Raw genomic sequence first — 17995 nt, 5'->3', positions numbered from 1 at the left:
TCTCTATTTACGCAGGTCTTCTTTATTTTTTTTGATGTTTTGTAGTTTTCAGCATGCAGATCTTGCAAATATTTTGCTAGATTTATATATTGTTGCTGGATTTGCTACTTATTTGATATTTGATGCTATTGTAAATGATACTACTTTTAAAATTTCCAGTTATTCATTGATATTTTATAGAACTAAAACACAATTCATTTAAAAGTATATTGACCTTATCCCTTGCAATATTTGTAAACTTATTACTTCTAGGAACTTTTACAACCTTTTAATCTGTGAATAGAGATCTTTTCATTTCTTCCTTTCCTCATTTTTTGCCTTATCACACTGGCAAGGACAATATTAAATAGAAGTGATGACAGTGCATGTCCTTGTCCTGTTCTTAACTTTAGGGAGAAAGTGTTCAGTCTTTCACCATGAATTATATCAACTGCAAGTTTTTTGGTGCTTTTTCAGGTTAAATAAATTTTCCTTCTATTTCTTCACTTTTGCTGAGGATTTTTGTCATTGATGCAAGTTGAATTTGGTCAGATACTTTCTCTGCAACTGTTGAAATGATCATAACTTTTCTTCTTTACTTTGTTTATATGCTGATTTACATTGGTGGTTTTTCATTAATAATCAGACTTCTATCAAGAGGTAGAACTCACCTTCTATTCCCATTTTAAATACCACTTAGCCATAATGTATTTTGTTTTTAATATATTACTGGATTTGTTAGTATTTTGTTGAGGATTTATACATTTATGATTGTAAGGCATTCTGTAGTATTTTTTTTTTACAATGTTTTTGTCTAGCTTGATAAGGATACTACTGACTTCATAAAATGAGTTTGAAAGTGTTACTAACACTTCTATTTTCTTGAAGCATTTCCATTTGTATTATTTCTTTCTTATATTATTGGTAGTATTTTCCAGTAAAACTATATGGGCCTGAAATTTTCTTTGTTGAAAAGTTTTTAACTACTAATTCAGTTTCTTTCATTGATATAAGACATTGAGGTTATCCCTGTCTTAGTGTAGCTACTTCAACTCTCTTTTGGTTACTGTTTGCATGTCATACCTTTTTCTGTGCTTTTACTTTCTATCTATTTATGTCTTTGATCTATAGTGTCTCTCTTCTGGATAGCATATAATGAATCATGTTTAATTATTCATTCTGCTAATCTCTGCTTTTTAATCAGAGTTTAATCCACTTACATTTAATGTATTTGCTGATAAAGTAGGATTCACGTCAGTCATTTTGCTATTTGTTTTCTGTATGTGTTATGTCCTTTTTGTTCCACTGTTCCTTAATTAATGCCTTCTCTTGTGCTAAATGGATATTTTCCAGTGTACAGTTTAATTCCCTTGTTTCTTTTACTATGTTATTTTGAGTTATTTTCTTAGTGGTTACCCTGAGGATTATAATTAACATCTTAGTTTACAGCAATCTAATTTGGATCAATGGCAATTTAGTTTCAATAATATAAAAGAACTTTGCACCTGTAACTCCATTCACTTCTCTTTTATGCTGTTATCTTTACAAATATCATCTTTTTACATTGTGTGCCCATCAACATAGATTTATAATTATTGCTATATGCAGTTATATCAGGAGAAAAAAATTAAAAACAAAAATTACATTTATACTGTCTTTTATATGTACTATGTAGAGTACCTTTACTGGTACTCTTGATTTTTCATATGGATTCAAGTTACTGTTCTGTGTCCTTTCATTTCAGCTAGAGGAATCTCTTTAGTATTTCCTGCAGGGTTGGTCTGCTAGTGAGAAACTCTGTTTGTTTATTTGGTAATGTCTTAGTATCCCCTTTATTTTTGAAGGATATTTTTGCTGGATATAGAATTCTTGGTTGATAGTTTTTTTTGTTTGTTTTTTGTTTCTTTTTCCCCTTTCAGTACTTTGAATATGTTATTCTACTGCCTTTTGGCCTCCATGGTTTCTGATGAGAAACCAGCTGTTAATCTTATTTTGAGGGTCTGTATACCATGAGTCACTTCTGTCTTAGAGCTTTCAAGATTCTCTTTCTGTCTTTGACTTTGCACAGTTTTATTATAATTTGTCCAGGAGTAGATCTCACTTACATTTTATTTTACTTGGAGTTTATTGAGCTTCTTCTATTAATGCTTTCCATTAAATTTGGGATCTTTTGACCATTTTTTCTTTACATTTTTTTCCTGTTCTTTTTTCTCCTCCTCTTCTGGGACTCCCATTTTGCATATGTTGGTACACTTGTTGTCTGATAGATCTCTGAGCTCTGTTAATTTTTCTTCATTCTTTTTTCTTTTCTTCAGGCTGTGTAACTTCAACTAACCTCTCTTCAGGGTCACAGATCTTTCCTTCTACCTGTTCAGTACTGCTCTTGAGCCCTTCTAGTGATTTTGTTTTGTTTTGTTTTATAATTTCTATTTGGCTCCATTTTATAATTTCGGTTTCTTTTTTGATATTCTCTGTTTGGTGAGATATCATTCTCATACTTCATTTTAATTCTTTAGACATGGTTTTCTTCAGCTCTTTAAGCATATTAAAATACTGGATTTTCAAAGTGTTTTCTATTAAGTCCTTGGGTACAATTTTTATTGCTCTTAGGGACAGTTTTTATTGGTGGCTCTTCTCCGTTTGTATGGGACATACTCTCTTGTTTCTTTGTATGTTTCATAGGGTATTTTTGGTTAAGAACTGGACATTTAAAATAATGCAGCAACTTTGGAATTAGACTCTCTCCCCTTCCCAGGGTTGTCTGTTGTTGCTGCTTGTTTTGTTTGTTGTTTGTTGCTTTAGTGACTTTTCAGAACTAATTCTATAAATTTTGTATGCTTTGTCATGTGTGGCCATTGAAGCCTTTTTATTCAGTTTATGGTCAGCTAATGGTTGGACAGAGATTTCCTTAACTGCCTATAACCAGTAAGTCTCCCACTCCTGGCCAAGTGGCTTGGTGTGTGTTTTGGGGCTCACCTTCATTACTCAGTCAAGAAGTTTATAACTCCACCTTGTCCTTCACTTCCTTCATTGCAAAGCCTCAAGGTCAGACAGAGGTGAGAGCTTAGGCTATTTTTAGGTCTTTCCTAAGCATGTGCATAGGCCTCCATGTCCATATGACCTTCTAGAGTCCCAGGAGTATGTCAGAGCTTTTTGGACCATGTACTGACATCTTATTCCCTAGTTTTTCCTTTTAAGCTTTTTGGTTAGTCAGTTGTTTGCCCCAGCTGTTTCCATGACCTTGGACACCTACAAATTTAAAACATTTTCCAGTAATAGTTTCCTCCTTCCCCTCCAGGAAGAAGTCTTTTAACGCTATGCAAGAGTAGAGGAACCACCACACAGGTCAGATAATGACTAGTGTTTGTGAATGAGGCTTTGAGAGTGCTCCAGCTCAGTTTTGGTTGCTCCAGTGGCTGCCAAGCTGCCCTGGCAATGAGGGACCAGGAGAAGGTTTAAAACTCCACAAATCACTGTCCTTTTTTTCTTGAATAAATACCCCCTGGGTTGCTGTAATCATTTAGTTAATTTCCAGAGTTCTGACATAGTTGAGTCTGCAATTTTTGCTAGCTTTTTTGGGTTTTGTTACTGGTTCTGTGGAGGGGCAAAATTTTGGAGTTCTTCTCTGCCATTTTTGCTGTTCTCCATTTCTTTTTGAGGTGTGGTAGTTTCTGTCTTAGAAGGAACTTATTCATTTCTTCTAAGTTGTTGAATTTATGCACATAAATATTTTTTAATATTCTCTATCCTTTTAATGTATCAAGGGCTGTTCCATCTTTCGTTTTTTATGTTTATAGTTTGTGTCTTTTTGTCCTGGTCAAAGAGAGGTTTGTCAATTTTATTGCCTCTTTCAAAGTACCATCTTTTGGGTTCAGTAGTAATCTGTTGTTTTCCTATTTCAGATTTTATAGATTTTGGCTCTTTATTAGTTCCTTCCTTTTGGTTTCTTTGGGGGTGTATTTGCTTTTCTATTTTTTAGATTCTTAATATGGAGGTTAGGTCACTGATTTTAGATTTTTCTAATATAAGCGTTTGATACTATAAATTTTCCTCTAAACACTGATTTAGTTGTATCAAAGTACTTGGGGATTTTCCAGATGTCTGTCTGTTGTCAATTTCTAGTTTCGTTATGGTCGGATAGTATGCTTTGTGTGATTTAATTTCATTTAAATATGTTATAGTTTGTTTCCTGGCCCAAAGTATGGTCTCTCTTGGTGAATATTCATGTGTATTCGAAAAGAATGTATATCTTCCTGTTTTTGAGTAGAGTATTATATAGATATCAGTTAGTTGTTTAACAGTGTTGTTAGGGTCTTCTTCATCTTTGTTGATTTTCTGTCTACTTTTTATATTGGTGCCTGGTAGAGGAGTATTAAAGTTTCAAATACCATCTTGCAACTCTTTAGAGATATTATTCTACTGTATTGTTACTGTACTGTATTCTGTTGTTAATGAATTTTGTTGGCATTCTCATATTTTTTTCTTTAGAAGTTATTGATCCTTTTTCCCTATCTGGTTTTAAAGTCTTGTATTTGCCATTGGCATTCTCTAGTTTGCAGTACAATGTAAAATGAAAGTTTTCGTAAACTTCTTTGTATATGTTGTGCTTCTTGTATCAGTTTATTCAATTTTTAAAAAGTTAGCTTTTGAAAGTTTGCAGCCTTTTTCTTTTTGAATATTGCCTCTCTCATTTCTCCTCTCTCTCTAATCTCCTTCTGGCTAGGAGTCGTAATGTGTTTACTGTTTATTCCATCTGTGTGTCAGAGTCTAAAATTTCCTCTCATATCCTTGTTTTTGTCGCCTCTGTTATCCTTGGGTTTTCCCAGAGACTCTTTAGCTAGGGTCTGAGGCTTGCAGTTCTTGACCTCTAACCCTTTGTTATATAGGAGCTCTATTGATGTGATGAAGTGTGAAGGAGAGGAAGAGTCCTTTAGTCCTATGATTAGGTCTCAGTCTTTTGGTGAGTCTGAGTTGGGTATCCTCCCTCCCCACACAGTAGAGGGGGCTGGAGTGGGATAAGAGAAGTATTGGGTTGGTTAGGCTTTGGTAAAACCCCACTTGGTTGTACTCTGGTAAAATGGTTTCCCTTGTGGGCAGAATTGGTTAAGGAGAACATTACTTTCCCTCTCCCCTAACAGAAGCGCAGGGGGATTTTTCTCCAGTATTTATAGTGAGAACCCAGTAGGACCCTGGGGAGTAAAATGCACCAAAGTGTGGGGCCCTGCTTGTGTTCAGGACAGCAGTTTGCCCTGTGACCTCAGTTGTGGAGGTGGGAGTGACAACTTCCAGTCTCTTTACACGTCAGACCAGAAACCAAAGTACTGTTCTCTCTTTCTAGAGCTCCAATTCAACGTATATTAAGATTTCTTGTTCTAACTCCCACATTTTTATTGTCTCATATTTTACATTTTCTTGATGCTCAGTGATGCATTCTGGGTAATTTCTTTGAATATAGTTTTCCTGTTCACTTATTTTATTTTCAGCTGTATGTCATCTACTGCCTAACTCACTCATGTTTTTTTCCCCTACTACTTTATTGAATTATAATTACATACAGTAAAATACCCAAATACTTAAGTATGCTGCTTGACTAATTTTGACAAAAGTAACTGCCTAACTCAAGATGTAGAACATTTCCATCAACCCAGGAAGTTTCTTTTTCCCACTTTCAAGTCAGTTGGAAGCTACTAACCAGATTTTCACCATAGTTGTACTATTTTACACTTTCACCAGCAACTTCTGAGAGTTCCAGGTACTTCACATTCTTTTTAACCACTTCGTTGGTCATTGCATTTTAATTTTAGCTATTCTGATTGGTGTGTGTTGCATTAAAGCTTTTTTTCACATCTTTATTGGAGTACAATTGCTTTACAATAGTGTGTTAGTTTCTGCTTTATAACAAAGTGAATCAGTTATACATATACATATGTCCCCATTATCTCTTCCCTCTTGCGTCTCCCTCCCTCCCACCCTCCCTTTCCCACCCGTCCAGGCGGTCACAAAGCACCGAGCTGATCTCCCTGTGCTATGCGGCTGCTTCCCACTAGCTATCTACCTTACGTTTGGTAGTGTATATATATCCATGCCTCTCTCTCACTTTGTCACAGATTACCCTTCCCCCTCCCCATATCCTCAAGTCCATTCTCTAGTAGGTCTGTGTCTTTATTCCTGTCTTACCGCTAGGTTCTTCATGACATTTGTTTTTTCTTAAATTCCATATATATGTGTTAGTATACGGTATTTGTCTTTCTCTTTCTGACTTACTTCACTCTGTATGACAGACTCTAGGTCTATCCACCTCATTACAAATAGCTCAATTTCGTTTCTTTTTATGGTTGAGTAATATTCCATTGTATATATGTGCCACATCTTCATTATCCATTCATCTGATGATGGACACTTAGGTTGTTTCCATCTCCGGGCTATTGTAAATAGAGCTGCAGTGAACATTTTGGTACATGACTCTTTTTTTTTTTTTTCTTTTGTTTGTTTGTTTGCGATACACGGGCCTCTCACTGTTGTGGCCTCTCCCGTTGCGGAGCAACAGGCTCCGGCCGCGCAGGCTCAGCGGCCATGGCTCACGGGCGCAGCCGCTCCGTGGCATGTGGGATCTTGCTGGACTGGGGCACGAACCCGTGTCCCCTGCATCGGCAGGCGGACTCTCAACCACTGGGCCACCAGGGAAGCCCCATGACTCTTTTTGAATTATGGTTTTCTCAGGGTATATGCCCAGTAGTGGGATTGCTGGGTCGTATCGTAGTTCTATTTGTAGTTTTTTAAGGAACCTCCATAGTGTTCTCCATAGTGGCTGTACCGATTCACATTCCCACCAGCAGTGCAAGAGTGATCCCTTTTCTCCACACCCTCTCCAGCATTTATTGTTTCTAGATTTTTTGATGATGGCCATTCTGACTGGTGTGAGATGATATCTCATTGTAGTTTTGATCTGCATTTCTCTAATGATTAATGATGTTGAGCATTCTTTCATATGTTTGTTGGCAGTCTGTCTATCTTCTTTGGACAAATGTCTATTTAGGTCTTCTGCCCATTTTTGGATGGCTTTGTTTCTTTTTTTATTATTGAGCTGCATGAGCTGCTTGTTAATTTTGGAAATTAATCCTTTCTCAGTTGCTTCATTTACAAGTATTTTCTCCCATTCTTACGGCTTTCTTTTGGTCTTGTTTATGGTTTCCTTTGCTGTGTAAAAGCTTTTAAGTTTCATTAGGTCCCATTTGTTTAGTTTTGTTTTTATTTCCATTTCTCTAGGAGGTGGGTCAAAAAGGATCTTGCTGTGACTTATGTCATAGAGTATTCTGCCTATGTTTTCCACTAAGAGTTCTATAGTATCTGGCCTTATATTTAGGTCTTTAATCCATTTTGAGTTTATTTTTGTATATGGTATTAGGGAGTGTTCTAATTTCATTCTTTTACATGTAGCTGTCCAGTTTTCCCAGCACCACATACTGAAGAGGCTGTCTTTTTTCCATTGTATATTCTTGCCTCCTTTATCAAAAATAAGGTGACCATATGTGCATGGGTTTATCTCTGGGCTTTCTATCCTTTTCCATTGATCTATATTTCTGTTTTTGTGCCAGTACCATACTGTCCTGATTACTGTAGCTTTGTAGTATAGTCTGAAGCCAGGAGCCTGATTCCTCCAACTCCGTTTTTCTTTCTCAAGATTGCTTTGGCTATTCGGGATCTTTTGTGTTTCCATACAAATTGTGAAATTTTTTGTTCTAGTTCTGTGAAAAATGACATTGGTAGTTTGACAGGGATTGCACTGAATCTGTAGATTGCTTTGGGTAGTATAGTCATTTTCACAATGTTGATTCTTCCAATGCAAGAACATGGTATATCTCTCCATCTGTTCGTTATCACCTTTAATTTCTTTCATCACTGTCTTATAGTTTTCTGCATACACACACGTCTTTTGCCTCTCTAGGTAGGTTTATTCGTAGGTATTTTATTCTTTTTGTTTCAGTAGTAAATGGGAGTGTTCCCTTAATTTCACTGTCAGATTTTTCATCATTAGTGTATAGGAATGCAAGAGATTTCTGTGCATTAATTTTGTATCCTGCAACTTTACCAAATTCATTGATTAGCTCTAGTAGTTTTCTGATAGCATCTTTAGGATTCTCTATGTATAGTATCATGTCATCTGCAAACAGTGACAGCTTTACTTCTTCTTTTCTGATTTGGATTCCTTTTATTTCCTTTTCTTCTGTGATTGCTGTGGCTAAAACTTCCAAAACTATGTTGAATAAGAGTGGTGAGAGTGGGCAACCTTGTCTTGTTCCTGATCTTAGTGGAAATGCTTTCAGTTTTTCACCATTGAGGATGATGTTGTCTGTGGGTTTGTCATATATGGCCTTTATTATGTTGAGGAAAGTTCCCTCTATGCCTATTTTCTGCAGGGTTTTTATCATAAATGGGTGTTGAATTTTGTCGAAAGCTTTCTCTGCATCTATTGAGATGATCATACGGTTTTTCTCCTTCAATTTGTTAATATGGTGTATCTCGTTGATTGATTTGCATATATTGAAGAATCCTTGCATTCCTGGAATAAACCCCACTTGACCATGATGTATGATCCTTTTAATGTGCTGTTGGATTCTGTTTGCTAGTATTTTGTTGAGGATTTTTGCATCTATGTTCGTCAGTGATATTGGCCTGTAGTTTTCTTTCTTTGTGACATCCTTGCCTGGTTTTGGAATCAAGGTGATGGTGGCCTCGTAGAATGAGTTTGGGAGTGTTCCTCCATCTGCTATATTTTGGAAGAGTTTGAAAAGGATAGGTGTTAGCTCTTCTCTAAATGTTTGATACAATTTGCCTGTGAAGCCATCTGGTCCTGGGCTTTTGTTTGTTGGAAGATTTTTAATCATAGTTTCAATTTCAGTGCTTTGATTAGTCTGTTCATATTTTCTATTTCTTCCTGATTCAGTCTTGGCAGGTTGTGCATTTCTAAGAATTTGTCCATTTCTTCCAGGTTGTCCATTTTATTGGCAAAGAGTTGCTTGTAGTAATCTCTCATGATCTTTTGTATTTCTGTAGTGTCAGTTGTTACTTCTCCTTTTTCATTTCTAATTCTATTGATTTGAGTCTTCTCCCTTTTTTTCCATGATGAGTCTGGCTAATGGTTTATCAATTTTGTTTATCTTCTCAAAGAACCAGCTTTTAGTTTTATTGATCTTTGCTATCGTTTCCTTCATTTCTTTTTCATTTATTTCTGATCTGATTCTTATGATTTCTTTCCTTCTGCTAACTTTGGGGTTTTTTTGTTCTTCTTTCTCTAATTGCTTTAGGTGCAAGGTTAGGCTGTTTTTTTGAGATGTTTCTTGTTTCTTAAGGTAGGATTGTATTGCCATAAACTTCCCTCTTAGAACTGCTTTTGCTGCATCCCAGATTTTTTGGGTTGTCGTGTCTGCATTGTCATTTGTTTCTAGGTATTTTTTGATTTCCTCTTTGATTTCTTCAGTGATCACTTCGTTATTGAGTAGTGTATTGTTTAGCTCCATGTGTTTCTATTTTTTACAGATCTTTTCCTGTAATTGATATCTAGTCTCATAGCGTTGTGGTCAGAAAAGATACTTGATACAATTTCAATGTTCTTAAATTTACCAAGGCTTGATTTGTGACCCAAGATATGATCTGTCCTGGAGAATGTTCCATGAGCACCTGAGAAAAAAGTGTATTCTGTTGTTTTTGGATGGAATGTCCTATAAATATCAATTAAGTCCATCTTGTTTAATGTATCATTTAAAGCTTGTGTTTCCTTATTTATTTTCATTTTGGATGATCTGTCCATTGGTGAAAGTGGGGTGTTGAAGTCCCCTACTATGACTGTGTTACTGTCGATTTCCCCTTTTATGGCTGTTAGTATTTGCCTTATGTATTGAGGTGCTCCTATGTTGGGTGCATAAATATTTACAATTGTTATATCTTCTTCTTGGGTCGATCCCTTGATCATTACGTAGTGTCCTTCTTTGTCTCTTCTAATAGTCTTTATTTTAAAGTCTATTTGTCTGATACGAGAATTGCTACTCCAGCTTTCTTTTGGTTTCCATTTGCATGGAATATCTTTTTCCATCCCCTTACTTTCAGTCTGTATGTGTCTCTAGGTCTGAAGTGGGTCTCTTTTAGACAGCATATATATGGGTCTTGTTTTTGTATCCATTCAGCCAATCTGTGTCTTTTGGTGGGAGCATTTAGTCCATTTACATTTAAGGTAATTATCAATATGTATGTTCCTATTCCCATTTTCTTAATTGTTTTGGGTTCGTTATTGTAGGTCTTTTCCTTGTCTTGTGTTTCTTGCCTAGAGAAGTTCCTTTAGCATTTGTTGTAAAGCTGGTTTGGTGGTGCTGAACTCTCTCACCTTTTGCTTGTCTGTAAAGGTTTTAATCTCTCCATCAAATCTGAATGAGATCCTTGCTGGGTAGAGTTATGTTGGTTGCAGGTTTCTCTCCTTCATCACTTTAAATATGTCCTTCCAGTCCCTTCTGCCTTGCAGAGTTTCTGCTGAAAGATCAGCTGTTAACCTTATGGGGATTCCCTTATGTGTTACTTGTTGTTTTTCCCTTGCTGCTTTTAATATGCTTTCTTTGCATTTAATTTTTGACAGTTTGATTAATATGTGTCTTGGCGTATTTCTCCTTGGATTTATCCTGTATGGGACTCTCTGTGCTTCCTGGACTCGATTAACTATTTCCTTTCCCATATTAGGGAAGTTTTCAACTATAATCTCTTCAAATATTTCCTCAGTCTCTTTCTTTTTCTCTTCTTCTTATGGAAACCTTATAATTCGAATGTTGGTGCATTTAATGTTGTCCCAGAGGTCTCCGAGACTGTCCTCAGTTCTTTTCATTCGTTTTTCTTTATTCTGCTCTGCAGTAGTTATTTCCACTATTTTATCTTCCAGGTCACTTATCCATTCTTCTGCCCCAGTTATTCTGCTATTGCTCCCATCTAGAGTATTTTTAATTTCATTTATTGTGTTCTTCGTTGTTGTTTGTTTCATCTTTAGTTCTTCTAGGTCCTTGTTAAATGTTTCTTGCATTTTGTCTATTCTAGTTCCAAGTTTTTGGATCATCTTTACTATCATTATTCTGAATTCTTTTTCAGGTAGACTGGCTATTTCCTGTTCATTTGTTAGGTCTGGTGGGTTTTTATCTTGCTTCTTCATCTGCTGTGTGTTTTTCTGTCTTCTCATTTTGCTTATCTTACTGTGTTTGGGGTCTCCTTTTTGCAGGCTGCAGGTTCGTAGTTCCCGTTGTTTTTGGTGTCTGTCCCCAGTGGCTAAGGTTGGTTCAGTGGGTTGTGTAGGCTTCCTGGTGGAGGGGACTAGTGCCTGTGTTCTGGTGGATCAGGCTTTATCTTATCTTTCTGGTGGGCAGGTCCACGTCTGGTGTTGTGTTTTGGGGTGTCTGTGGCCTTATTATGATTTTAGGCAGCCTCTCTGCTAATGGGTGGGCTTGTGTTCCTGTCTTGCTAGTTGTTTGGCATAGGGTGTCCAGCACTGTAGCTTGCTGGTTGTTGAGTGAAGTTGGGTGCTGGTGTTGAGATGGAGATCTCTGGGAGATTTTCGTCGTTTCATATTATGTGGATCAGGGAGGTCTCTTGTGGACCAGTGTCCTGAAGTTGGCTCTCCCACCTCAGAGGCACAGCACTGACTCCTGGCTGTAGCACCAAGAGCCTTTCATCCACACGGGTCAGAATAAAAGGGAGAAAAAGTAGAAAGAAAGAATTAGTGGAAGAAAGAAAGAAAAGAAAAGAAAGAAAGAAAGAAAGAAAGAAGATAAAGTAAAATAAAATAAAGTAAGGTAAAATATAATAAAGTTAGTAAAATAAAAAATAATTATTAAGAAAAAAAATTAAAAAAGAAAAAACGGACGGATAGAACCCTAGGACAAATGGTGGAAGCAAAGCTATAGAGACAAAATCTCACACAGAAGCATACACATACACACTCACAAAAAGAGGAAAAGGGAAGAAAATCATAAATCTTGCTCTCAAAGTCCACCTCCTCAATTTGGGATGATTTGTTGTCTAAAGTAGGGAAGGAAGGAAAGAAAGAAAAAGATAAAGTAAAATAAAGTAAAGTAAAATAAAATATAATAAAGGGATTAAAATAAAAAATAATTATTAAGGAAAAAAAACAAAAACAGACGGATAGAACCCTAGGACAAATCGTGGAAGCAAAGCTATACAGGCAAAATCTGACACAGAAGCATACACATACACACTTTCAAAAAGAGGAAAAGGGGAAAAAATCATAAATCTTGCTCTCAAAGTCCACCTCCTCAATTTGGGATGATTTGTTGTCTATTCCCATATTCCACAGATGCAGGGCACATCAAGTTTATTGTGGAGCTTTAATCCGCTGCTTCTGAGGTTGCTGGGAGAGATTTCCCTTTCTCTTCTTTGTTCTCACAGCTCCCAGGGTCTCAGCTTTGGATTTGGACCCGCCTCTGCGTGTAGGTTGCCAGAGGGCGTCTGTTCTTCGCTCAGACAGGACGGGGTTAAAGGAGCAGCTGCTTCGGGGGCTCTGGCTCACTCAGGCCGGTGAGGGGGTGGAGGGAGGGGCACTTAGTGCGGCGTGAGCCTGCAGCGGCAGAAGCCAGCGTGACGTTGCACCAGCCTGAGGCGCGCCATGCAAACACAACTTCCCGGGAAGTTGTCCCTGGATCCCGCGACCCTGGCAGTGGCGGGCTGCACAGGCTCCTGGGAGGGGCGGTGTGGAGAGTGACCTGCGCTTGCACACAGGCTTCTTGGTGGCGGCAGCAGCAGCCTTAGCATCTCATGCCCGTCTCTGGGGTCCGCACTTTCAGCTGCGGCTCGCGCCCGTCTCTGGAGCTCCTTTAAGCAGTGCTCTTAATCCCCTCTCCTCGTGCACCAGGAAACAGAGAGGGAAGAGAAAGTCTCTTGCCTCTTTGGCAGGTCCAGACTTTTCCCGCACTCCTTCCCGGCCAGCTGTCGCGCACTAACCCCCTTCTGGCTGTGTTCACGCCGCCAACCCCAGTCCTGTCCCTGCGCTCCGACTGAAGCCTGAGCCTCAGCTCGCAGCCCCGCCCGCCACGGCGGGTGAGCATACAAGCCTCTCTGGGCTGGTGAGTTCTGGTCGGCACCGATACTCTGTGCGGGAATCTGTCTGCTTTGCCCTCTGCACCTCTGTTGCTGTGCTTCCCCGCTCCGCCACCTGCAGTCTCCGCCCGCGAAGGGCCTTCTGTGTGGAAACCTTTCCTCCTTCATGGCTCCCTCCCACTGGTGCAGGTCCCATCCCTATCCTTTTGTCTCTGTTTATTCTTTTTTCTTTTGCCCTACCCAGGTATGTGGGGGGGTTTCTTGCCTTTTGGGAGGTCTGAGGACTTCTGCCAGCGTTCAGTAGGTGTTCTGTAGGAGTTGTTCCACGTGTAGATGTATTTCTGGTGTATCTGTGGGGAGGAAGGTGATCTCCAGGTCTTACTCTTCCGCCATCTTCCCGTCTTCCTCCAAAGATTTTTTTTAATAGTTATAAACTTCATTTCTGAAAGGTCTTCAATTTTTGTTTTTTCAAATCTGTTTGCTAGACTATTTTTGCATGCTTATCTTAATAAATACCGCCTTTATTTCTTAAGAGAATATATAGACTGTTAACAGTAGTTTGTTTTTTGAAATTTGATAAATCTGTACTCTCAGTATTCAGATACCCCTGATCACTGTCATAAAAAAAATTCTTATTTCCCTCTACATTTCATTAACTCATCTTGGTAATGATAGGTTTTCTTTTCACTTGAAATACCTTCCTTTTCTCCATGTGTAGTATAAATATTCTAACTAGGAAGACCCTCGTTTATATCACTCGTTCTTTCTCATACAAGGCTGTTTTTCTTTCAGTTAGAGTATTATCTTCAAAGATAAATGTAGAACCTATGGGTTACTTAAGGGTGCCAAGTTTTGATATTACTTCAGAACTGACCAAGATTAATATGTGTATGTGTGTGTGTGTATGTATGTATGTATGTATATATGTGATTTGACACACCCAAATTACAAGTGTACAGTATAAACTGAAATCTGGAAAGAAATAATTCTTCTGAAGTTTTTCTTTATGACTTGCTCAATAAAGAGTATTTAGTTCCTATGATTTCTTTAAATTTATGTAACAGATTAGCAGTAAAATTCACTTTAGAAAATTAGTATTTTGTTTTATAGTGTATATTTGTTTTGTCTTCCAATTGTAACTCTTATAGATTTTATTTTTCTCTTTGTCTTTAGGCAATCCTTTATCACAGGATATTCTCAATTTATACCAGGACCCAGATGGAACCCGAAAGCTACTGAACTTCATGCTTGACAATCTTGCAGGTAAATATTAATGACAAAGCAGTAAACTCTACAGATATTACTGTTAGCTAATAGATCATATGTTGCTTAAGAGCTTCTGACCATTTTTTTTTAGTTGTTGTTATTACTATTTTTAAAATTTTTTTATTGGAGGCATCTGACCATTGTTTTATAACTGCTTGTAGGATTGAAGTTCCTGGCATTAGTATATTCCATGGTAGTGGGACATTCTTCTTTTCACGTACTGAGTGCTTTATGTTAGGATCATTAGTTACATTATCTTATTGAATCTTTTTAGGAATCTAAGAGGTAGGAATTTTTACTGGCATTATACAGATGCAAATTCTGAGATTCAGAGAATAAAGTAATTTACCTAAGTACACAGCTGATTAATGCCAGAGCTGTGAACTCAAGATTGTCTTGCTCTTAATCACAAAGATACATAGTTATCAATTGTTTGAATTTGATGCAGAATGTTTGTAACCCACATATTGTGCACATTTTTCATGAATGAAATGACTTGTTTGATTCACTACACATCTGTGGAAATTTTGAAAGCAAGATTTTAATTAAGAACACCAGATTTATTGGATCAAAATAGTGGTATTCCAAATGAAAAATTTTTAATGTAAGAAAGCTATTAAGTATTTGACTTAAAACTTGTTTGTTTGTTTAAACACTCAAAATATATTTAAAAGAATGGACGTGCTACTAAATTCAGATATTTTTCTTGGAATAATACCTTTCTGAAATACAGAATCTTAAAACAGAGCTAGAGAAATCTAGATCCCAATAGAGGCCATCATCACAATATTTTGGCTGTACTCTTTTAAACTGTATTATAGAAGACACCCACCTACATACAAAATTTAAAAAAATCGTTAAGATTTACAATAAGGTGAAATCAAATTAATGTAATTTAAAAGTTTTTTGGTTGATTGATGAGAGAGAGATAACAAACTTATTAGAGAAGTCCTTTTAGTAAGAAAGTAAGAATATGTGGCTGTTAAGTTGTATACAAAGCATGTGTATGTTATTTCTTTCTTGTTTAAAAATTAAGTATCTCTTGTCTCTATGGATATAGCCTGTTGACCCAGCCATATGGCATGTGTGGTGTGTGTGTGTAATTTTTAAGGAGTTTTTCATGTGTTTTACATATAAGCTGTTTGTTGATACATATGTCGCAAATACCTTTTCTGGTGCTCTTGTTGATTTTCCACTCTCTTAATTTGTCTCTTGATGAACAGAAAAAATTTAACATACTCTGCTTTATTGATCTTTCTAGTGTGGTACTGCTTTTGTGTTCTCTTCAAGGATTTTTCTCTACCTCAAGCTCATGAATGTATTCTCCTATGCTAGTATCTAAAAACTCCATTTTTTACTTGCAACACTTAGAGCTATAGTCTTCCCAGAATTGAGTTTGTGTAACACAGGAGTCAGTTTTTCCATGTGTGTATTAAATTAACCCTTAGCCATTTATTGAAAAGACTGTCCTTTCATTACTGTTTTTTTGTGCCATCTTTGTCATGAATCATCAGTGTTTTATGGTATTTCTAGATTCTCTATTTTTTGTTCTCTTCCTCTAGTCTTTATGGCAGTATAACATTGTTCTTAATTATGGCAGTTTTGTAAAATGTTTTGAGATAGAGTAGAGTAAGTCTTCCCTCTTGATTTGATTATAAAGTCTTGGCTAGTTTTGTCCCCATGCTTCTTTTGCCTTGTATTTTCATTAAAATTGCTAGAAACAGCTTTACAAATTTCTCCCCTCACCCAAGTGTAGGGATTTTGATTGGGGATACAGTTGACTCTTGAACAACACAGGTTTGAACTGCACGGGTCCACTTATATGCAGATTTTTTTTTCAAAAATAGGATCTATAGGATCCACGTTTGGTTGAATCTGTGGATGTGGAACCGTGGATATGAAGGGCTGACTGTAAGGTTATATGCAAATTTTTGACTGTACAGGAGTCAGGGCCCCTAACCCCTGTATTGTTCAAGGGTCAACTGTAGATTGCTTTGGAAAGAATTGACATGTTTGCAACACTGGGTTTTCTAATCTAACAGTGTAGAATATTCTTTTATTTATTGTGCCTTCTCTAATTTATCTCATTATTTAATTTTAGGTTTCTGTGTATTGGTCTTGTGCGTTTTTATTACATTTATTCTAGGTATTGACTTTTTTGATGCTTTTATAGTCTTTTTGAAAATAAATAGTATCTTAATGGATATTGCTGATTTGTGGAGTGCAATTGAGTTTTGTATACTTCGTGGTATTCCCACCTTGCTGAACACTTGCTAAATATGTATTCAACCACTTTGCTTAATTCATTTTAATCCTAATGCATTTTAATGTCAATTTACGCAAGCATATCATCTGTAAATTCTACTTTTAATATTATTTTTCTAATTCTTATATCCTTTATTCTTTTTCTTTATTGCATTTGCTAAGACCACCAGTAAACTGCTAACTAAAAGTGGTCATAATGGGTATCATTTAATTTCATAATATATTAGCTTTTAATAATTTATGATTAAGTAGGATGTTCACTGTAGTTTTTGTTTGTTTTTTTTTTTTGCGGTACGCGGGCCTCTCACTGTTGTGACTTCTCCCGTTGCGGAGCACAGGCTCCGAACTTGCAGGCTGAGCGGCCATGGCTCATGGGCCCAGCCGCTCCGCGGCTTGTGGGATCCTTGCGGGACGGCGCACGAACCCGTGTCCCCTGCAACGGCAGGCGGACTCTCAACCACTGCGCCACCAAGGAAGCCCATTCACTGTAGTTTTTATATTGATAGTTTAATCAGATTAAGGATTTTCTTCTATTCCTAGTTTGCTAAGAGAGTCTGTTATTTTTTTGCGGTACGCGGGCCTCTCACTGCTGTGGCCTCTCCCGTTGCGGAGCACAGGCTCCAGATGCACAGGCTCAGTGGCCATGGCTCACGGGCCCAGCCGCTCCACGGCATGTGGGATCTTCCCGGACCGGGGCACGAACCCATGTCCCCTGCATCGGCAGGCGGACTCTCAACCACTGCGCCACCAGGGAAGCCCTATTATTTTTTAATATGAATAAATGTTGAGTTTTATCAGATGCTTTTTTTCTATTAAGATGAGTATAAAATTTTTGTCCTTTATTCTGTTAATTTGGTAATTGCATCGATGGTTTTTCATATTACCACCTTTGTATTCCTGGAATAAGCCCAAGTAACTTGTAATATATTATTATTCTTTTTATATATCCCTGTTTCTATTTGCTGATCTTTTACTTAGGATTTTTTGCATGTGTGTTTGAGCGAGACTGGCCAGTAATTTTTCTTGTCAAGTTTTAATATAAAGGTTATGTTGGCCTCATTAAAGTTTTGGGGGATTATTTTATCATTTTCTGTTATTTAGAAGAGTTTATTTAAGATTGGTATTCTTTCTTTCTTAAATATTTGGTAGAATACATCTGAGCCTGGGGTTCCTTTGTAGGCATTTCAATTACTGATTTAATTTCTTTAATAACTATAATACTCGTCTGATTTTCCATTTCTCTTTTTATCAGTTTCTGAAAGTTTTTTTTGGTAATTTGAATATTTTATCTAATTTTTCAAATTTATTGGCATACAGTTGTTCAGAATATCTTTTTATGAGGTTTTAATGTCCATTTAATATATTGTGATGTCTCTTTTCAATTCCAGATACTAGTTGTTTG

The 17995-nt window shown here is 37.0% G+C and overlaps 1 protein-coding gene across 7 annotated transcripts in view; it reads left to right on the top strand.

Moving 5' to 3' along the window:
• Window positions 1-17995, top strand: part of CNOT6L (CCR4-NOT transcription complex subunit 6 like) — a 121870-nt gene that overhangs the window by 61701 nt on the left and 42174 nt on the right. For all 7 annotated transcript variants that reach the window (XM_027087675.1, XM_027087672.1, XM_027087671.1 and 4 more), the window contains one exon: window positions 14236-14325. In XM_027087675.1, the coding sequence (XP_026943476.1) occupies window positions 14236-14325 (90 nt within the window). The remainder of the gene's footprint in view (window positions 1-14235; window positions 14326-17995) is intronic.

The sequence above is a fragment of the Aethalodelphis obliquidens genome, unplaced genomic scaffold, assembly GCF_003676395.1.
Source record: "Aethalodelphis obliquidens isolate GAN/ISIS:26980383/991018 unplaced genomic scaffold, ASM367639v1 scaffold59, whole genome shotgun sequence".
Taxonomy (NCBI): Eukaryota; Metazoa; Chordata; class Mammalia; order Artiodactyla; family Delphinidae; genus Aethalodelphis; species Aethalodelphis obliquidens.
This window is presented reverse-complemented; position numbering and strand designations above follow the sequence as displayed.